This window comes from Amblyomma americanum, chromosome 2, assembly GCF_052857255.1.
Source record: "Amblyomma americanum isolate KBUSLIRL-KWMA chromosome 2, ASM5285725v1, whole genome shotgun sequence".
Classification (NCBI taxonomy): domain Eukaryota; kingdom Metazoa; phylum Arthropoda; class Arachnida; order Ixodida; family Ixodidae; genus Amblyomma; species Amblyomma americanum.
In genome coordinates, this window is record NC_135498.1 from 10,107,817 (window position 1) to 10,130,646 (window position 22,830).

At 44.3% G+C, this 22,830-nt stretch overlaps 1 protein-coding gene across 1 annotated transcript in view; it reads right to left on the reverse strand.

Annotated features, from left to right (window-relative positions):
• Window positions 1-1,292: 1,292 nt before the first annotated feature.
• Tti1 (Telo2 interacting protein 1) overlaps window positions 1,293-22,830 on the reverse strand; it is a 49,758-nt gene continuing 28,220 nt past the window's right edge. Inside the window, exons 13-23 of the mRNA XM_077653055.1 lie at window positions 22,262-22,445; window positions 21,267-21,403; window positions 20,396-20,561; window positions 20,105-20,215; window positions 15,680-15,892; window positions 12,159-12,264; window positions 10,929-11,011; window positions 10,734-10,849; window positions 7,215-7,302; window positions 5,288-5,374; window positions 1,293-3,299 (exon numbers count right to left, since the gene is read on the reverse strand). Coding sequence (XP_077509181.1) covers window positions 3,090-3,299; window positions 5,288-5,374; window positions 7,215-7,302; window positions 10,734-10,849; window positions 10,929-11,011; window positions 12,159-12,264; window positions 15,680-15,892; window positions 20,105-20,215; window positions 20,396-20,561; window positions 21,267-21,403; window positions 22,262-22,445 — 1,501 coding nt within the window. The 3' untranslated portion in view covers window positions 1,293-3,089. The remainder of the gene's footprint in view (window positions 3,300-5,287; window positions 5,375-7,214; window positions 7,303-10,733; window positions 10,850-10,928; window positions 11,012-12,158; window positions 12,265-15,679; window positions 15,893-20,104; window positions 20,216-20,395; window positions 20,562-21,266; window positions 21,404-22,261; window positions 22,446-22,830) is intronic.

A 22,830-nucleotide genomic window follows, 5' to 3' on the forward strand; every position in this document is an offset into this window, starting at 1 on the left:
TTGCGAGTACGCTTGTGCTTTTATAGCTCGTGTAGCCATTCGGCAGCGCTTGAGCACAACGACTGCTTGTGGAAACTGTTGTCCCCAGTCGTTTTCTGTACTACGGCGTGCACGATGTAGTATCCACCTTTCATGAATGGCAAGCATATACAGCGGAAAACGCCAACCTCACTGATCGGGGATATTTCATTGAACATTATGTTCCGAATGTAGCCTTCATCTCTGAAGCGGCGGCCCTTGCTAGCTGGTGTTCGCATCGCATGCCGGATGATCTGAGATACTGAAGAATTTGCTCTTCGGTGGGCACTACAGCCTGCCTCGGACTTCACACCAAGCCATCAGTCAACCCTAGAAATCCTCCAGGTACCAGGTGCTGCCCAGGACACGCCATCGTTGATAGATTCCAACAAAACGTGCTCCGCAGCGGCACTCAGTTCGACCGGGTTGGGCGCGCAGTACCCTACCAGTGAGCTTCCAGCGTTGTACGCGAGGTGGCAGCACAGGAAAATGAGAAGGGCGGATTAGAATCCAGTAACTCCAATTGGTTCGTTAACGCCAGTTGGACAAGCTGCTGCCAATTCGATCCCAGTAACTCCAATTGGTTCCACTTAATACCAGTTGGAATTACAATTGGAACCAATGGACTTTTTTCAGTTGGGTGGCTTGAATGTGCGCATAGTTCTCTTTTAAGTATGCATAATAGCGTCGTGGCTAGTAGCTGCAACGTAAAAGCACGATTTGTTAGTAGACCCATGTCATGACCCCCTTAGGACGGAGCTGCTTAAATCGTTTTTTTTTTTTGTAGCCCCTCTGGCTGATCAGCTTTGGGAGTTATTACAAACCTCTTGCAAGAAAAGCTTGTTTATTCGGAAATCCGGCTAATTCAAACTGCCAGCGCTGTTCAGGCCAGTACCCATGCAAGTCTATGGCTACCAGTCTCGTACCTATTAATTCAAACGGGCACCTAAAGGGAGACTGCGTCTAGTAATAACCGGCACAGCAAGCAGTCATCAAAATAGTTCTGCTCAAATCTGAATTGCATGCTGCAGAGTTGCCCGCCCACCTCTGACGTGTTCGCAGCAGCAAGCGCGACGAGAACGCATAGCCCAATCTCAGAGTTATATCTGAGAAGTGCGAGACCACATAGTGTCTGTGTCATTTTTCTGACCTACGTCACTACATTCTATAGTAGGATACAGCTAAAAAAAAAAAAGCGCAGCAGTTGTTAGAACTGGGCCATGGTCTGTGGTGTCCTGTATTACTCCGCTAGCCAACCACAACAGTAAACGAAATGAGATTTTTAATGTTTGACTTTATTAAACAAGCCAGGGGTCAAAATTCTAGAGCTTATAACTTTTTCTTGTAATTAGCTTATGTTTAGGTAACAAGAGAGGTTTTAACAACTAACTACTTTTTTGTTGTAGAAGAATTCCGTGCAGCGGTCCTGAATGTGGGCAGAGCTTAACTGCCAACTTAAGTTGTATCCAAATATAGCCCGCAGCGATGGTGGCTATCAGCCGCGCATCGGCTAGCCAACCATGGAGAAAGGAAAGAATTTAGGAGTGGCGGCTCTGTCACTCGTGTCTTCGTGCCAGCTTGCATTTGTGCAATTATGTCTCGTTACAACCAACTAGCTCAAAAAGTATTGCTAGTCACACTTTAACACGAGAGTGTTAGTACCCCCCATGTTGGAAAAAAACCATAGCCTCACAGCCGGCCAGCTGCTCCACCTTGCTCGAGAAGAGCAACCTGGGCCTCGCAAGCCCCATCGATGGCAGGACCTGCTATCGCAGGGCAGTGACGCATCGTTTACGCACTGCACCGCTGCGCCAGGAGTGGTATGAGGACTCCCAACAATCTACAGACTGTTCCACACTTGAAATCCGCACCGTAGAATGCTACTCTCAGCTAAGCTGGCGAATCGTTTCAGCTCAAATTTCGCACAGAAATGGCAGAATTGTTTTGTGCTACAGTAGTTTGGGGTACCTGCCTGAATCGACCAAAAGAATGTCAGCTGTTCGCATCGTCTGCGGTCACAGCGAAACAAACCAAGCCGTTATTTCGGAGATTGCACCAGTGGCACAATCTGTTTTGTCAGCTGTGGATATTCAGCAAAGGAAGTGGTAGGGGTGTTCTGCGGAAGGTTTGAAAACGCTTTTTCACAATAAACATAGTTTGGCTAATCTCCACTAAATTTCAAGTCTCGTAAAAAAAGCCTTCAAACCTCTCGAAAAAACCCCCCTCTGCTGAATCTCCACGGTCGACAAACGAGATGGCACCACCGGTGCAGGCTTCATTGAGATAATGGCTTGTTTTGTTTCGTTGTCACCGTAGACAATGCAAATATCCGACTTTTATCCAAATTTTGTTGATCAATTCAGGCAAGTACCCTAAAGAACTGTAGCATAAAACAATTCTGCTGACCAAGTGCCATTTCTGTGCGAAATATGAGCTCAAACAATTCACCACTTCAGCTGAGCGAAGCATTCTACGGCACGATTGCGGAACATGCTGTATGAATGTAAAGTTGAGAATGACCCATAAGGAGGAGCTTGCGTGCCTTCGTTCTTTGTTTTTTTTTTTTTTTAAGCAGGACATGAGGGCTCCCCCCTTGGTTGACTGACGTCTCAGTGTGTTTGCGCGTGCGCAGCCGACAATGCAGGCTTTTATAATAGGGTGACCCTATTTGTTGGTGGCATAGGGGAATAGCAGGGCACCAGTGCACAGGCGCAGGGCAGTAACGCCTCTCCGGTCATTCCCCTACACCCATAACCAATAAGGTCACCCCATTCTAAACGTCCCTAATGAAGAAGACGGCGCTACTGCACCCAACATTAGGACTGCCTCATCAGCCTAGGGCTCCTAGCAGTCCTTGCAAAAGCATGCAACTCTGGCAGACTTTTCATGCAGCTTGGTTAGCGAGGGCCTCTCCTATGGTTTCCTTCCTCCATGCTGCATGCATGCATGCATGGAGGAAGGTTGATACAGGGCACTAGACACCTTGATACTAGCATTCTAACTTTTCCCTGCAGTACAATACAAACCTGCATTTTTTTAACTGTGATGAGCCTGAACACACAAGATTCACTTCAACGCCTTGGTTTATCCATGTTGGATAGGTATGCCATGAGAAGTGATACATTTCTGTTCTCCAAATTAAATGTTGATACTAGTGGGTGTGGTTCCAATGGGGCGGCAGGCGACCAACGGGTCTGCGTGGTACAGTATGCTGTGGCCACAAAATACCACACACTGTCTGCACTGCAGCATGCCAGGTCTTGCAGACATTCAACGGCAGCCTGGAAAGAAAAAATGGTTTGTCACAACTGTTGCCATACTTAAGTGCCAAGCACTAGCTTTTTCCAAACATGGACTCTGCAGAATTCAAACTGAAATCACATAGATGGGGAACTTAACCCAGCTATCAAAGGTCACTATGCTGGGTGGATTCCTCCAGCGTAATCTTGGAACTAGTAGACGAGAGCAAAGGTAATTCACACATCTGTCAACTTCTGTCAACTGCAAGTGACAGCTGCAGCAACTAATAAAACACATCCTTTCTACAAGGCCAACACACAAGTTTTAATTCAGCACATACAACTGCCAGCTGAAGCTATTGTTCTGTGCATGCAAAAATTTGCATGTGGAACAATTACTTCGCCCGCCATTTGTATGACTTCATCTAGAGTCGTGCCCCATTAATAGGACCCTTGTTAATGTGGACATATCCAATGCATTTACATCTCATTAATATGAAAACTTCCTGTCCGGACATTGGACAGCGTGAAAATGTACAGAGCCCATTGGGGCACATGAATTTTTTTCACATTAATATCGGCAGCAATAAGAACAACACCTTGACTGTAACAACGAGATATTTTCTTTCTTGTATTCCGAGTGCACGATACCAGTGAAACGCAGTGGTAATGTGCAAATTGCCTGAGTGATGGTGCAATTTCATCCTATAAAGTGCCAAGGTGATGTGACCTACCATTTGGCATACTGCATGAATGGCTGTATAGAAAACTTTCTCTAGAGCTAGTGCTACACTTAAAACTGCATCCAGCAGGTGTCAGCTGCCTGGGTACAGACAAGTTCAGGTACAGTCGTCGTCCACACACCTGTCTACAGTGCTCAAACGGCGCACCGGGGAGTACACTTGTGTCAAATGAGTGGCCTAAGGCTCAAAATGTCACCCTATTATGCTTACGCATTTTGATGGGTCGTGTTTGACTCCTTGTGTCTTTACTAGCTGTACTGGGCCGACCATGCAGTGGCAATTGTCATAAATGCACTATAGAGCACCCCATTTGAACACTCTATAGACAAGAGAGTGAACGACTCTACAAGCGGTTCGAGGTATGTGAACAGTCGTAACAGAAGATGCGGCATCACACTGCATAGACCCATGATGTATCTCATAGACCACTAGGCACTTCAAACTGCACTATGTTATTTTAAAGACAATGGCAACTTGCCCTCACTTGGAGCTCCCAAGATTATTTCCCCTTGATGCCCACCACTATGCACAGAAGCAGACCTTAGTAACGTGAATGTTTTTTCTGATTTTCTTTTTCCCAGTTCGCTATTACGGGCAACTTGCTTCATGGACAGCTTTGCTTGGAAACTGAAGCGTCCAGATTAACAAGGCACGACTACTGCTAAAATTGCAATTTGCAATTGCACATTATAATTTGGTGCACATTAAAAGAAGCAAGTCTGGTTCTGATAATCACAGATGTCACTTGACAATGCAATCGCCAGCCAATTGGCCCAGCAGAAATATAAAGAAAGTTTCCGACTTCTGCCCCAGAAGGTAATAAAATTTTTTTACTACGACCAATAGGGGAAAATATGACAGGAGTATGGACAGCACAGCATGGAGCAGAAAGTGCCAGTAATGCCGCAAATCAACCTGCTGGGTGCCAGGAGCCTCGAGCTGATGCTCCCCTCTACAACAGTGCCTTCTGCACTTTCCAGTCGTAAATAAAAAAGCGTATAAATGTTAGCATTATATTAACACCAATGTAAACGTCAACAAGTAGGGAATACAATTTTCTAGCAGAACTTTCAGTACTAGTAATGAAGCAAAGGTACAATTTCACTTGCCACACTGTGCGAGTGAAAACCTTTCATTGGGGTTAGCTGCAGCTATTGCCTTATTGTACACAGTTGGAAACCCGAATTTAATTTCACCAAACTATAAAGCATAGCACCACGAAGCCTGCAATATGTCTCCAAAGCAGCCAGCAGGAAGTGTGTCAGCTCGGGTATCAACTGAACTCACCTCTTGCAACCTGGGAGGCTGGGACAGTTCCAGGTAAGGCACAACAGCTGAGGCCAAGAGAGCAATGCCTTGTTCATGAACTTTGAGCTGAAATAATTTTTAATTACTCCAATCAAATCTCGGTACATGCCAGGCTACTTTTCCCTATATACTTCCTCAGGCACAGCATGTAGCCGAGCATACCGGAAACCAGAGAAATAAATTGCGCACATTTCTCAAATTGAAAAGTCTATTGATAATAATACACACCAGGCAATTCATATCGTGGCCCAGTTTCACAATCCTTCAACATGTTTGCGAACATTAGGCACAGTTTTTCGCGCTGCCAGCATTAGTTTTCGGTAGCTTAATGGTCAACAAACACAAGCCTGCACTGAATGTTGCTGCCTGTTGCACATGCCTATACCGGTGCCCAGCAATGCCTTGTGGTGAACAAAGCTGGGATGATGATGAAGAGGATGCCGGTTATGACGTGGCAGCTGAACATGTTCCAGCTTTATTTTTTTGCTAAGAAAAAAATGCTTCAACTCAGAATAACACAACAAAACAGGATAGAAGGATGCAAAAAGTGCAAACCCTGTCATAATGCAATAGCTGACTGGGGTTGCAAAGCTGCAGTTGCACATGGAAATACAGTGTGCCTATTTTATTATAACAAAAAGAAAAATAATAAAAAAGGGCAACTACGACAACAAAGCCTCTTCCTTATACTTGCAATAGAACATCCCAGCAGAACTCAAACAGTTTCCAGTTTATTAAAGCAGGAACTGCTCTCGCATTGGCTCATTAAGCGAAAACCCGCCGCCGTCAGAAATCCGTAGCAGAAAAGCAGCACGCGAATGACATCATCACTGCTCCTGGAAGTGTCATCACCGTTGCCCCGGCAAGAGAGGAAAATACTCCTCCTCACACTGTGGAATGCGCTCATCTCCTCCTAGAAGGCCAAGCTGGCTTCCGCGATGAATGGAAATAGATTTGGCGGTGCCCATCCTCCCCCCTGGGGTGGCTATGAATACCCCCTCAGTCTGATAACAAAGCAGTCTGAGCTCAAGATAAGGAGTGGCTGGCCCCCTCTGCCACATGCACTGGACGAGAGGCCCCTGTCCCACCTGACTGATGTGGTACATTTAAACAGTGATGTGTCACCTCCGCGGGATAAAGAATCGACTTGGTGTTTGAGAACATGCCACGCACAGTGCACAAAATAATGTACGCATCAACATTCTACTCTGATCACAAAGCCATGCTAGAGTTGATCAACTTGGACCTGCATACGCTGTTGCTGGAGCCCATGGACGATGACGACGAAGATGAAACGCACTTCAGGTACCCGTCAGACAACAACTACGACATCCCCCAGAGTATGAGGTGGAGTTCGCCTATGAATCCCATGGAGAAATGTAATGTCAACACCATGGTGCCACTCTGAAAAGTACTGTCACCGCTCAGCAAATTGGTGTCATTGTGCTGAAAAGTGATGTGATTGAGAAACAGCACTGAACGCAATATGGATGAAGCACAACTTTAATGAGAACTCTGCAAATAAAACTCAACTGAGAGATTGCAATACGGCTGGTTTGTCGAATCGTGTTCTTGCGACCTCATAAGCAGCAATATTGCACTCGGAAACATAACGCAGCAGCACTAAACTCGGCAACATTTTGTTGCAACACTAAACTCAGCGACAAGTAATGCTCTCGCATTTACACATCGCAGGAATTGCTTGGGTGCCCCCATCATTTCTTCTCTCCAGCATACTACAAGAAATTTGAAGCTAGCTGTAATACTTACCTACTACAGTGCAAGGAATTTCACATACCTAACTCATGAGGGTTACAACAATCACATAGCCATGAGTGCTTGTCTTTTTTTAAGCAGATAAACTCGAAACAAAAAACTATGCGCAATGTAAAGGCTGTCTTCTTACCTGACAACACAAATGTCCCAGACCTTGAAGGAGAGCTAGCTGGTATTTGAAAGCAGCAGTAACCTCATAGGCCTTTCCCTTGTTCCTGCTACAAGATAATCATAACCATTTCAAACAAAGCAACATAGCAGACATGCACAAAAACAAATGCAGCACCAACCAGGCCAACACCGAACAAACTAGTAAATACTGAACATAATGCACATCAGTTCTGATACAGATACCATGCAGATAAATCTTTCCGCAAGACTACAATCAATTACATCACCTCGATATGCTTGGAGGACATTCCCAGGAGTAACAGCAGTATGCGACGTACTATGCAGGTATTTGGGCAGACAAGGGAAGGGAAACGAGATTCTCGTTATGATGTACATGACGGAAGCCAACAGTCTGCATACTTCGCAACCACATGCCGCCGGCGGGATCCGAACCCATGACCCCTGAGGATATGGGTTCGGATCTCACCAGCATCATGGGGTTGTTTTTTCTTCTGCTTTCTTATAAATTATCTTTACAATAATTACACTATTATTCAAATCATATATATATATATATATATATATATATATATATATTCGGAGGTTGTGGGTTCGGATCCCACCGGCGGCATGGTTGTTTTTTTCTGCTGCTTTATAAGTAATTTTCTTCAAGCGATAGATTAATCGAAGTATTATTATCCCGCTGATCAGCACTACACATTAATAAAAAAAAAATTAAACATTCCCCTATACACCTTGGTTACGGTGACTGTTGGCTCCATTCAAAAGTTTATCAAACGAGCCCCTCATTTTCCTGAACTTTGTCTGTTAATAGCTTAATGAGGGTCTCGGTTCTGGCAGTCTTGATGCCATAGGTAGCATAAGAGGGCTCTCGCACAGTTTCCACCCCCGCCGTTAGATGACGTTCCATGTCACACTCGCGGTAATACAGGACGTGCTACGTCCGCCGCTATGGACGAGGGTGGCGCTGGTGAACACTCTCAAGGTTCGCTTACACCAAATAAACATAAATACCCGCGAGAGCAGCAGATTGGACAGCTGTCGTCGTAGCTCAGTTGGCAGAGCACTGGACGCGATATTCGGAGGTCGTGGGTTCGGATCCCACCGGTGGCATGGTTGTTTTTTCTGCTGCTTTATAAGTAATTTTCTTCAAGCGATAGATTAATCGAAGTATTATTAATTATTATCCCACTGATCAGCACTACACATTAATAAAAAAAAAGAAAGTAAACATTCCCCTATGCACCTTGGTTTCGGTGACTGTCGGCTCCCTTCAAAAGTTTATCAAACGAGCCCCTCATTTTCCTCAACTTTTTCTGCTATATATATATATATATATATATATATATATATATATATATATATATATATAAAAGAAAAATAACATCCCCTGTGCTCCTTGGTGACTGTTGGCTTCAAACCCCGAGCAAGCACATTTGCTCTGCTACTGCTCAAACAAATGTAAACAGGAAAAGGAAACTTCAGTTGTCATGGTGATCGACTCTGAAGGAACAGCTAAAGTGCCTAGTAGTGGCTATAGTGCTGAAGACTGCAGTTCTAGATTCTGGACAGATTCTGGATTCTTCCAAATGAGAACAGCTTTGCTGCATACAGAAAAAAAAGAGTACTAATGCCAACATACACCCTGCTCCTCGCACACGTTCCCACCAATTGCGTAGAACTGATATGGCAGCTGCAGGTGCGCTTTTTTTCAACAGCATCCAATACACCGGATTCCCTATCAAGCCTTTTGTTTTGGCAGGGCACTTACAGCACCCTCAAAGCTCAAGATTTTTGGAGAGTGAGCGGACCTTTCATCCTTACCATCATGGTGCTCTTGAGCTTTAAACGGCCATCGGGGACAACTCCAAATAATTTTTGTTTCCAGCAAAAGGTGATTCTATGGCTATGCTGACGTTTGTCCGGCAGCGAACGATGCATTTATTGATGACTAATTTGCATTAAAAAATTTTCTGGCCGCTTGACGCAAACTCATGACATCAAAACCCAAAAAAGACTCCGTAATCACTGTTGTGAGGAGAATGGCAGTAAAGCATGGCCTCTGGGATCCGCAGTTAAAGGCACAATGCACTACAGTTCATTTGTGAAATCGGCGAGTGATGGCGACACCTGTATTTCATTTTTTGTCCTTTTATAGCTTATAAAAGCTCCACTTTCAGTGAAAGTAGCGTCTCTGTTGTTAGGAGGTAATCTATTGATGCAGATAAACTTTAATTTGTCCTCGGTACTCCTTTAAAGGGCCTCTGAAAGGGGCTCTCAATAAAGTTGCAACATGCCTAGGATGTTAATGGGCGCCGCATCACAAATATCCTCCAGCAAGGATTTTTTTTATCTGTTTTGTGGAAGCTGAGTTATGTATGCCTTTGCGCCTTTCCCTCTCCTATCATCAATTTTTGCACGCTGAAATGTTGGTGTTCCTCTGCCAGCCCCACCCACTCAGCCCCTCCGCTAGCTCTGCCGGCTGCTGATGCATGCGGGAATTCTCCAGGAGGGTGGAGCTTCCTGACCAGCCGAAGCAGCCGTGGCCATATTAGCTGCGTGTCATCTGAAAGAGTTGGCGCACGGACCAAAGATAAACTCCAGCTGCTGATGTCACTGGCATGACATGACATCGTATGCCAGGTTTCCTGCGAAAGTCCAGCACTGCTGGTCGCTGCGACGTGCGGAATCAGGAATTTTAAAAAATGTAATGAAATTTTCCGCATGCGGCATGAATGCTTGGTCGCCTGTACTCTACATAAAGCAAGCATTTTATAGCCAATCTCCAACACCCTTTTCAGAGAACCTTTAAGGTTATGTTATGTTCCATAGGGCAGCAAGAACTCGGGCGAAAAACACTAAGGGTGGCCTTAGTGCCCTTCTACACAGCTCAGAGCAAACCATGCGGGCCGCATTCTTTATATAGAGACTGTAAATGTGAAAGGGGCAGAGCTGCTAAAAACCAGGCAGCAGCACCCACTTCCTAGAACACAGAAAGCCTATTCTCATAAAAAAGTTTGATTTATCAAGGTTTTACAGTTTGTACTCTTCCACAATCAAAGGAAGTTGCACAAGTGTAGAATGTAAAAAGAAAGATTGCGACATGGCTTGATGCATGCAAACCACCTATCTGTCCTGTACCCATGGTGGTATGTTTACAGGACTATTTTCTCTTGGACTTTTTCTCATGTTTCACCATAGAGCAAGATTAGCAACAATCTTGCAGCTTGCATAAAATATGCCTTCTTACAACATGCTCTTTTTTGATATGGTGTTAGAAAGCACCTGGTTGCCTCAGTATGGGCACATGTGGCAGTTATTACCTTTAAACTAGCGGAAGCACTCAGTTCTCCTTCAACTTCCACATATACACACAGTACTAAAAAATTCACGACCAAAAGAATGGAAAATTATTGCCTTTCACTTGATCTTCACTTATCTTTGAGGTAAGTGATAGCATACTCATGCCTATGTATCTTCAATTAGTTTTTTTCAAATCCAAGGACAGTGCGCTTACCTGACTGCATGCTGACTATGCAGAAAACCTGCAAGCCTTGGCCAAACCTCCAGCAGTGTTCGTTCCCGGATAAAATCACGTGCTGTCTCTGCCAGAGACATTACAGTCTCAAATGCCTACACGTGCAACAGAACATCACTCAGATTTTGCACCAAGCAACAACTAAAGCATGTGTTTGCCAAGTAAACCACGCACCTTGACTGAAAGGTTCCAGTCATCTTTCTTGAAACGGGCAACAAGGGGCTTCCAAAGCAAGTGCACAACTGGCAGAAGCTCATCTACAGCAGTTGAGAAAACATAATTCACCCCTGATTTGGCTGAGTAGACAATTATGCTGCATTAAAGGAAGGTCACTTTTTTGATAAGCACTGAAGCGTTGCCAAGAAGAGGTAGCTTAAAACATTGTTTTCCATAATAAATGACAACTCACTTGTTTTGTAAACACAAAGGATAACAGTCAACAAGGAATAGGGACAGACACAGAAAGGCTCAGGTAAGCACAAAACCAGTGCTGCCAGTCCTGTTCCTTGTTTTAACCGTCTTCTCTTTCACCACAACAAAGGCTTAATAACATCAGGCTGCACCACAAGCTTCTCCGGGTTCAATCTCAACTGCAGTGGCCGCATTTCGATGGAGGCCAAATGCAAAAGGCACTCGTGTGCTGTGCAATGTTAGCGCTCGTTAAAGAACCCCAGATGGTTCAAATTAATTCAGAGCCCTCCAGTACGGTGTCCCTCAGCGCCCATGAGTCAGTTATGGACATTAAATCCCACAATTCAATTTGCTTCTCAGACATTTTGTGTGGATGTCGTTGAAATTAGTTCCCTAGCTTAGGCAATCGCACATGCATCCAAGACTGGTTCCTCTCACTCAACTATCAAATGCAAGAAAGCCAGAAGCAGAGGGTAATAGAAGCAGTTGCATTCTGGAGGTGGCAGTATGAACTCTAATTCTATATCTGATGTCTTCTTCAATATAATAGATATATTATATATTATCTTGTTAATTTCCATACACTTGCACGTGTATTGTCTAAGGAGCTTAGTCCATTTTACCTGACTTATTACATGTAGGCTTGACTGCGATGAACACTGTGCCTAACCCCTGAACATTACAAATACAATGTTTCTAATATAGAACATGTCCAGTGAGAAATCAAGACCAGCTCAATACTGGTATTTCAACCTACCATTCGTCACCAATCACTGTCGTCCAGCAATATCTAAGTGCTCGCCCTCACCAAGACGTCAGAATTTAATGGCTAACAGGCCATCAATGTAATGGAGCGAACTTGAGCGTACACGTGCTCTCCTGCACCATATACAATCTGCAACCTCTCACTCGGTTGGCCTCAACACTACTATCCAAGTGAAGAGCTCCCAAGCCCAACATGCAGCATCAAGACGGATGTTCATGCCACTTTACCTTCACAGCGAGACAGTGGCATAACTGCCTGGCTAATGATGCTTAGCACAACTGTTTGAATGTAAATGTTAGAGCTTGACTGCAGATGCATGCATCTTTTGAGCACCTGAAGAAGAAGAAAAAAAGAAATCACTTCAAAAGTCTGGAATGGCACATTATACCTAAGAAACACTTCTTTAGTGCACTGCTTCTAGTATCATATTTATTCTTTGAATACAAGGATTCCATTTATTTCTGTTCTGCTGATTTGAAGTAAGTGTCATATCTAACAAGGTGACATCATGTACTTACGAAGTAAGCAAGCATACTGAAACTTCACAGTGAAAGCAACTTAAAAAAAAAATTCCAGCATTAAAGCAACAATAGGAAAATGATAGGTGTAACAAATGCATGTTAATGACACCGTAACCGAAATCAAGACTAAGAAACTGGCTTGGGCAGGGCATGTTAATCCTGCAGGCAAGATAACCGATGGCCATTAAGTGTATTGGACTGGATTCCAAGGGAAGGCAAGCGTAACAGTGGGCAGCAGAAAATTATGTGGGCAGTCGAGATTAAGAATCTGGCGGGGATAAGGTGGCCGCAGTAGTTACAGGACAGATTTGATTGGAAAGAGGAATGGGAGAGGCCTTTGTCCTGCAGTGAGTGTGGTCAGGCTGCTGCTGATGATGATGAAGCTTCTTCCAACATGCTGAAAGTACTGAGGTGTGACGCTCAAGGTGTTAAAATATCAGAATTTCATTCTAGTCTCAGAGCATGAAAGAGGTGGTTCATCATTTGGGTGTTTTGTAATGCTCACCATGAGGGCGATTGTGTGTCCATCCCCATCTCGGGAGCCGACGTAGCGGGTAGGCTTAGACCACTCTCACGAAACACCACGCTTGCGCTTGCCAATTCTCGCATTCGCATTTAAAAACCTCAGACCCAGATCTGAAGCTTCGGCTTCCATCCGGCCTACCACGACGTGAAGAAACTTTGTTGTGTCTTAATAAGGTATGGCTGAGAGCCCTACATGTGCCATCTGCGAGTGTGATGAGGCTATAGCCTACATTCTTTGAGAATTCCCTGCCTACAGCGCTGAAAGGCAGTCTCTCTGCCGTGCACTGGAGCATCTAGATCCGCGCCCACTAACTGAAACGAAGATTCTCGGCCACTGGCCGCGGTGATCGCCGGCAGTGAAGGCCTCCAAGGCACTGCTTCGATTCTTGAGGACTCCTGGTATGAACGATAGACTGTGTCTTTACTGAACGCTGTGACTTTGCATACTGACTTCAATTTCCTGCAACTCTCTTTTCTTTTTAATATTTTTCTCCCTTCAACCCTCTCCCCCCCGTGCAGGGTAGCAAACCGGTTATTCTTCTGGTTAACCTCCCTGCCTTTCCTCCTCCTCCTTATAACGCATTCAGTCTCTACTGCTTCAGCATAACTGTTTCAAGAAATTGGGCTTTGGGTTTGTTTAGGATGGTCCCACTTGAATATGAACTGCACCACAAAAGACAAGACGGCCAAACAAGGTGCCAAGTGACAACAATATCTCACTATGAAAAGCTGCAAACTTGCACATCACTGTTAGAATAATGTGAGGAAAATAATATTTGTTGATACATGTTGTGCCTTTTAACCCCCACTCCCCTCACTCTAATTTGCTAAGCAATGTAGCTCTATCTGAAGGTACAACAGAGGCCCTTGCAGATGCCCGACATGCCTAGTCTATGTCCTTCCTTCAAGTGAAGAAGGTATGCGTTAGCTGACGACCATGTTTCTGTAGAATGGATCCATAAGAATTGTGAAGTATATGTCAACAAGTGCACTAGACCAATGTTTTCATGACCACTCATTGTTAATGCGAAAGCATTATATGGCTATGTCGCGTTAGCAAAAAGTGTCCGCAAATTTTGTCCGCACGATTATGTCGTTCTGTGGAGATAAATGTGCAAAAGTTTGATTGTGTTAGGTAGTGCCTGAGTAGATCTTGAAATGGGAGAAGTTTGGTTAATGAATTACAATTAGTTAATTAACTAAATTGAATTAATGAAAATAACTGCTGTGTTTGAATCAGGTTTTGTGTGACTGACTCGATGAAAGACGATATAAATGGGTGAGAAGGCTTACTTAGTATTAAAAAATAAAGAAATAAAATAACAATAAAAACAAAAATACAAACAACCAATTTCAAATAATTAAAAAAATAAAAATGGTGGGAGAAAGGGAAAAAGGAAAATGCTTTTGCATTTCCACTCTTAGGCAGACTTAAGTGTAATCCTGTAATTTTTATGCTAACATGGCCTTTGATTAGGACAATGCCTGCCCTTGTGCAAAGCTTTCTGTACAATAAAGCATGTCACACAAAGCATTGTATACATGTGGCATATTAAGACTGCGAAATTTTCACTCTTTTCAGATGAAAAATGGTCCCTTACCTTTTTTTTAGTCTTCACTGATTTTTAGATCGCATATGTGATTGAATCGGGCCACGTGATAATATACTGGGTGTCCCAGCTAACTTGAGCCGAGGGTTAAAAAATACATTATTAGAGACAGGCGAGTGAAACCAGTAGCGTATTGGTGATAGTGATCTTGCATACCACAGGCAATTTTTTGTTATGTAATTAATTAATAGTTTAATTAGGTTAAATACCTAAATCAATAAATATTGACTTTAGACCACAAAATGCATTTTAAGAGTTGTTGAGCACCTTCAGAAACCCCCATTCCATCATTTGCGATAAGGAAACGGTCACGTGTGTCTTTTTTTTTTCCAGTTCCAAAGAAAGCCGGCGAAATACAAAATAAGCCACATGACTAATGCACTTGCGCGCCAAGATCGTGCTGCTCTCAAGCTTGGGTTGAGCAAACGAAATCACCTGCAGCCTTGACTCGACGGCCACGCACCAGCGGTAGGCCGATACGTTGGCAATGGATTCTCGTCTTCGTCAGCCAGTCTTCGTCAAACCACGCTTGAGAACAGCACGATCTTGGCGCACAAGTGCATTAGTCACGTGGCTTCTTCTGTATTTCGCGGACTTTCTTTGGGGCTGAAAAAAAAAGATGCTCGTGAGGGTTTCTTTATCGTAAATAATGGAATGGGGGTTTCTGAAGGTGCTCGACAACTCTTCAAATGCAATTTGTTGTCTAAAGTCAATACTTATTCATTTAGATAATTAAACTCAATTAAACTACTAATTATTTAAGAAACAAAAAATTGCCTGTGGTGCACAAGATGGCTGTCACCAGTATTCAAGTGGCTTCACTCGCCTGTCTCTAATAATTTATCTTTTAACCCTTGGTTCAAGTTAGCTGGGACACCCGGTATAACTGGGTTGCATTTACACTGTATCATAAAAACTAGAAAAAAAAATAAAGAAAAACACTGAGAAGCACGGGCAATGGTCCAAATAAACTCCAAGAACTGAAAGATAGTTGGGAGCCGGCACTGCCGTTATCCAAACAGCTCTTATTTTAAGTGTTTTTTACTCTGAGCATGGACGACCACCACATTATGAAGCATGCACATTTTTCACCTGTACGAGAAGCTTCAAGTGTCCAGGCACAGGTGGCTTCTCATCTGTTTCCATACTGTAAACATTTTCTTCAGGCACTTCACTGCTTTCAAGTTCCTCGTCAGTGAGCTCCACATCTGCAGACAGCATCTTGCAGTGATGAAATTCTTCCACAAACTGCACAAATGTCTTCTCCATGGTTACCTTTGTATCACCACCACTCTTTGATGTGTCCTAAGTGATAGAACCAGATAAGGCAAACAGATCTAAGGTCAGAGAAGAGTGAAGGATACTTCGAGGCTCCAGCAGGAAAAAGCAACAGCAATAAACACACAAGTGCTAAGAGATCCAATACATCAAGGCCTCTTTTTATGCACCTACTGCAGCAAGAAATTCAAGAACTGATGCATAGGGTCCTTTTAAAGGTGCACTAAAAAGGAATTTGAACTCATCTTTTTACCGCAGGAACTCTATCTACACATTCCGGGCATTCATGGAAACTTCGAATTATTGTCCTGTGCGGCCGATTGCCCTAATTAAATTGGATTAAACGTCCCGCTCCCTCCTTTTCTTGAACTCAACGTGGTAGGTAGGCGGAGTCAACCAATGCGTGGAGTGCCTTTCAGCCAGTCCAGTGGCGACTCCGCTCTCGATTTTATTTTGTTTTTTAGGTTTCTGTGAATAAACAATTTCAGTCACAGACAATATAGCCGCAAATTCGTCATCATCATCATCATCAGCCTGCCTACACCTACTGCAGGACAAATGCCTCTCCCATGTCTCTCTAATTAACCCAGTCCTTTGCCAGATGCGCCTTGCCTATGCCTGCAAACTTCTTAAATCTCATTCGTCCACCTAATCTTCTGCCGCCCTCTGCTGCGCTTGCCTTCTCTCGGAATCCGCCCCGCTACCCTTAGAGGGCCACAGAAAGGGGTGTTTGAGCTTGACTTTAAAATGCTTGCACTATGTAGAGTACAGGCCACCGAGCGTCCATGCCGCGTAGGAGACCTCAGAAGCGGGCGGGAAATTTACAATACATTTTTAAAAATTCCAGCTTTCACACCTCGCGGCGACACGCGGTGCCGGGCTTTCGCACGAAAACCTGGCAGACGACGTCACTTCTTGCAAACGACAACAGCAGCCGGGGGTTATCATTGGTTCACAGCACCAAACTCTTTCAGACGTCACGCGTTACCACGGCCGCGGCCACTCCGCGCGCGCCGCAGCCGGTGGAGGTAGGGAAGGGGCCGAGTGAGTGGGGCCAGCGGAGGAGCGCCGCCGTTTTGGCGCGCGAGAGGAGAGGAAAAGGCGCGAAGACGCAGCAGTTCAAATTTTGTCTGTATATAACTCAGCTTCCTCAAAATGCATTAAAATAATTCTTGCTGGGGAATAAATATGAACCGTCGTCTTTTATCATCCCAGACATATCGCACCTTTATTGAGACCCCCTTTCTGGGTTCCTTTAAGGATCAGCAGTTGTCTTGCCTTCTAATCACATGCCCTGCCCAAGCCGATTTCTTCCTCTTGATTTCCACTAGGATGTCGTTAACCCGCGTTTGTTCCCTCACCCACTCTGCCCGCTTCCGGTCCCTTAACGTTACACCTATCATTTTCCTTTCCATGGCTTTTTGTGCTGTCCTTAACTTAAGCTGAACCCTTTTCATTAGCGTCCCCGTTTCTGCCCCGTAGGCGAGTACCAGCAAGATACAGCTGTTGCACACTTTTCTCAACAGCCACTACTTCTGTTGTGCACTTTCCTCTTGAGCGATATTGGTAACCTGCTAATGATGATCTGAGAGAATTTGCCATATGTGCTCCACCCCATTCTTAACCTTCTAGTTATTTCCCTCTCATGATCCGGATCAGCTGTCACTACCTGCCCTAAGTATACCTTAACCACTTCCAGCACCTCACTTCCAATTGTGAACTGCTGTTCCCTTGCTAGGCTGTTGAACATTAGTTTTGTTTTCTGCATGCTAATTTTAAGACCCACCGTTTTGCTCTGCCTGTCTAAATCATTGATCATGGTTTGAAATTCATCTCGTGAGCCGCAAATTAGGCCCACGGAAATAAAAATACATGCGGACTCTGATTTACATATCACTCCGCCGATGGCAGAGCGGCAAGCTGCCACAGGACTGGCTGATGCGTTGGTCGACTCCTCCTATCTATCGCGTTGAGTTAAAAAAAAAGGGCGGGAGCCGGGACGTTTAATCCGATTTAATTAGGGCAATCGGCCGTACAGGACCATAATTTGAAGTTTATAAGAATGCCTGGAACGTGTAGATAGAGTTCTCACGGTAAAAAGACGAGTTCAAATTCCTCTTTAGTGCACCTTTAAGCATTTCATGCTATGGTTTCCATCACTTAGTTAAGCCTACAGCAAGGTAGAATGCAGCGATGGCATAGAGGTAGAGCATCCGCCTCGTGTGCAATAGGGCCAGGGCTCAAATCCCGGTGCCGTGCAATTCTCCAACGGGTTTAAAAAAAAACTCCGCGTGTCAATGGAATTGCATAACCAGGCCTAGGGTGCGGACTGATCTCGGTGACCAGAACCGACAACACACTCCCTCACCAGAGCAGGACTTGACCACCCTGGTGTAGTATTAGGCCACAACCTTCTATGAACAAACCAATTAGCCCTTGGCCCTCAGTCCCCAGCGGCGACAGAGCAACTGACCAAGGCGGCGGTCGGACCTGTGACTCAGCGGAGGGTGCTAAGAATCTCTGGCTCCGGACAGGCCGCCATTGGAAACTGAACCTGGCAATGTTTAATGCTAAAACGTTATCCAGTGAGGCTAGCCTAGCAGTGCTGTTCGAGGAACTAGTGGGCATTAAACGGGATGTCATAGGGCTCAGTGAGGTTAGGATAGATGAAGCGTATACAGCACTAAGAGGCAGGCATGTGCGAGGTGCTGGAAGCGGTAAGGGAATACATCTACTTAGGGCAGGTAGTGGCCGTTGATCCGGATCATGAGAGGGAAATAACCAGAAGAATACGAATGGGGTGGAGCGCATATGGCAGGTTCTCGGGTCATGAATGTCAGTTACCAATATCCCTCAAGAGAAAAGTATACAGCAGCTGTACCTTACCGGTACTCACCTATGGGGCAGAAATGTGGAGGCTAACGAAAAGGTTTCAGCTTAAGCTAAGGACAACGCAGCGAGCTATGTGAAGAAAAATGATAGGTGTAATGCTAAAGAGACCGGAAGTGGGCAGAGTGGGCGAGGGAACAAAAGTAGGTTAATGACATCCTAGTCAAAGTCATGAGGAAGAAATGGGCTTGGGGAGGGCATTTAATCCAAAGGCAAGATAACCGCAGGTCCTTCAGGGTGACGGAGTGGATTCCAAGAGAAGGCATAGCAGGGGACGGCAGAAAGTCAGGTGGACGGATGAGATTAAGAAGCTTGCGGGGATATGGTGGCCGCAGCTGGCAAAGGACCGGGTTAATTGAAGAGACATGGGAGAGGCCTTTGCCCTGCAGTGGGCGTAGTCAGGCTGATGATGATTATGATTCATCATCATCATCATCATCAGCCCTACTACACCCACTGCAGGGCAAAGGCCTCTCCCATGTCTCTCCAATTAACCCTATCCTTTGCCAGCTGCATCCACCCTTTGCCTGCAAACTTCTTAATCTCATCCGCCCATCTAACCTTCTGCCGCCCCCTGCTACGCTTACTTTCTCTTGGAACCCACTCCGTTACCCTTAAAGACCAGCGGTTATCTTGCCTTCGCATTACATGCCCTGCCCAAGCCCATTTCTTTCTCTTGATTTCGACTAGGATGTCATTAACCCGTGTTTGTTCCCTCACCCACTCTGCCCGCTTCCGATCTCTTAACGTTACACCTATCATTTTTCTTTCCATGATTATGATTATGAAGGCACAAAAAATTTAAGGGTGATCAAATGGAATGATGTGGAGGAAATACGATAGCATTTTTCTTTCACTCTCCAATCTATTCCAATTCTGATTCCATTCATATTTCATTTCTATTTGTAATCACTTCTTTTATAGAGTCAATCTTAGCCATTTTCATTTTTGCTGAGTCATTCTAGGTGTGGCATCTTTCCTACAAGTGGAGACAGGGAGCGGAAAGGAGAATGGTTCACAGGCGATGAGAGGAAAATCCCTCCGAATGCCCCCTGCCATTGTTGGGAGGTGGCGGCTTAACAGAGGTTCCACCGCTGCAAGGCAATTTTCGCCTTCATAATGCTCCTAATGCTGACGCATTAAAAAAATGAGTAGAAAGTAAATCTGAAAAATCATGGGCAGGCGGACATGCAGGGGGCCGAGGATAAAAAAAAGTTCACACTCTTTCTAATGCATGTATAACAGCAAACATAGTAATATCCTGTGAGGGTAAACAGAGGATACATTTAGAGCAGCTTTGAACAAGCACGGAAACAAGAAGCATAGGACAACCATGAACTAGACGTGCACCTGTTTGGGCATTCCAGGAAACCAAGTGTTCAGGTACATCACAATGCTTGCCAGGACCTTCAAAAATGGCAGCGCATTATCTCTGTGACAGAAGTCAAGCGCGTTTAGTACCTGTAATAAAAGATTCATGTTGAGCAAACGTGAAAAAGCCAAAAGTTAGGGCGAGGCAACATGTTTTGTATACACCAGAGTTGCCCTGGCTAGGCCCACACAATAGGCTTATTTGTCACTGCGGCCAACAAAGATTGACTGGATGTGGCAATTACTGAAAATAATTGCTGAAATACTTGCCTCATGACCAACGTCTTCCAGAAGGCCGGTGGCACTGCTGTCGCTGTGCTTGGCCAGTGCTTGTACAATTCGTGTGACATCAGAGTGAGAACTTGGATGTCTAAGCTTGAACAAGACTGCGTTGGCAATGTAGTCAGCATTCTGCTGAATAAGTTCTGAAATAGAACTGAGAATGGAGATTAAATGCAGACAATGATGCGGCTTTGCTGCCATTTAAACTTATCAAGACAAAAGACGATGTTGGGAGCAAGTAAGGAGGCACATAACAGGTAAAGTGTATGCTTGCGGTTCATTGATCCTCGACACGAAGTCTTTATGTTGCCAAAATGCACGTAGTGGTATGTGATCCAGTGACACCACTGCATCAGGAACTGAACCAAGGGGCCAGGTTTGCTCTTAGTAAGCACATGCTCACATTCTGACAGAAGCAAGATGTCTAGCATTAAAAGCCTTTATAGCACTGTCATTTCCTTTGTGGACACAAATCTAATCTATCCCACCTTGAGGTAAGGCACACTAGGTCACCTTTGTTTCAGGAAGAACCACAGCAGGAGAGTGCCTGCTCTAGGAACAGAACACATTCTTGCACATGGGCTGATCAACTGTCATGCTCTAGCACATACAACTAGCGACTTTGATCAGCAACAGCTTGAGCTCAAGTGTCTACAGGTATTGTGAAACCAGATGCAAAGTGCCTGCATGGCCACAGTGACACAAGCAAAGTGCATGAATGTCTCAAGCCAATGGCTCTTGAAACAAAGTCTGAAAAGGTAAACCCTTTAGTAATCGGAAATATTGGCAACATGCAGCAGCAGCTATTCAAAGAAAACAAAAAACCCAAAGCAAAGCTCATTAATCACCAGTCACGTACCGGTAACCACTGGCAATTGACACTTGGAACAAAGTTGTGCATGCTACGTGAGAGACCAAGTGGTTCTGGCTGGCTGCTTTCTCCAGCAACGGGCAGAGACAAATCCTCAGCAACGGCCGGAATGTTTCCTTGGACAGCTGCAAAGAGAATACACAGCTGTAAAGTTTGCCTGGCATGGACTTATCTACCACTGTTTATCGACAGTTGCAAAGAATGAGCATTTGAGAGCCATCATTATATTCAAGGGAATACACAGCTTGTAGAGGCAAAAAACATTAACAAAACTAGGACACCCAAGGAACTCAACTTGAAGGATTAAACTACTAGACTACAAAATGTTTATCAGATCAATACCAGAATATGCTGTATCAATACACCATGCATATTTCGAAACAAAAACAATAAACAAAACATTAAATGAAAGGCAGTAAGAATCATTTTCAGGAGCCATTAAAAGCATAAATATCAAACCTTTTCTTATTAAAAGTTAGCCTGAAAGAAACGGTAACTAGCTTTGGTAACAAGAACAATAACAAAAAAAAACTTTCTCTTTCTACTTGCTCTATTACAATAAATGATGGTACATAAAACTACCTGTGCTCAGGCCAATTATCTAATGCCAATGCACTTTTTTCATTTGGAAAAAAAACTGCTTAGTTCTCATACAAAACTTATCAATAAAAGAATCCGTGTTTTCTGGAATTTCAAGACTGTCTTTACTCTGTAATAGACTCTGCCTTCTTACATTTCCCCTCTATCGCCTACTTTTTCCTGAAGCCAGACATCTGGGCCAGCAATACCTACTGGATGAAAGAAGCAACATGTGAACAAGCAAAATGGTGACACCAGCCAGAGACAAAGAAAAAACGAGTGAGAGCTAATAAAATATCAATAGTACGATTCCTCACCCAAACAAACATTAACAAAGTTCACAGTAGAAACCACTCCAGCAAAGTGTGGCACAAATGAGAGTATTGTTCCTTGTGGCCTCTTACCTGGGCAAGCACAGTGACCCCTTCAAGCAGGAGACAACTTTGTAAAATGTTTGAATTTATTTTGTCTAGGGGCATGGTTTGAAGTAAACATGCTTGCATTGCATCCACCGGATCTTCCCATTCTTCTGAACTGGTCAGGGGTAAACTCCACAGACTCTTGCAAACAAAGTACTCCAGCAACGACCTGGAAGGAAGCCTACAATTTAGCCACAGGCAAACAGTTATTCCTTTATGTATAAACACTCTTCCTGACTAAACTGTATGTCCATCCCCAAATTTCACAGAGGCTTGAATATACATATTTAACCCAAGCACACAGTGCCTGTTATGACACCAGATAAAAAAATCAAAATTTCACACAAAAAAAGCATCTATTGCTAGAAAGGATCACCACCAGGTGGCAGCATACTCCATAAAAGTTTTCCTGGCCAGGACGTATGCTAGTCCTAGCGTACGTCCTGTGTATTTGTGTTCTTGTCCCTTGTGTTCACCAAGCGCTAGAAAATATGAGTTCAGGCATTACAACCACAGCGACATAAAAGTGAGGCCTCAATCCAACTTGGCAACTA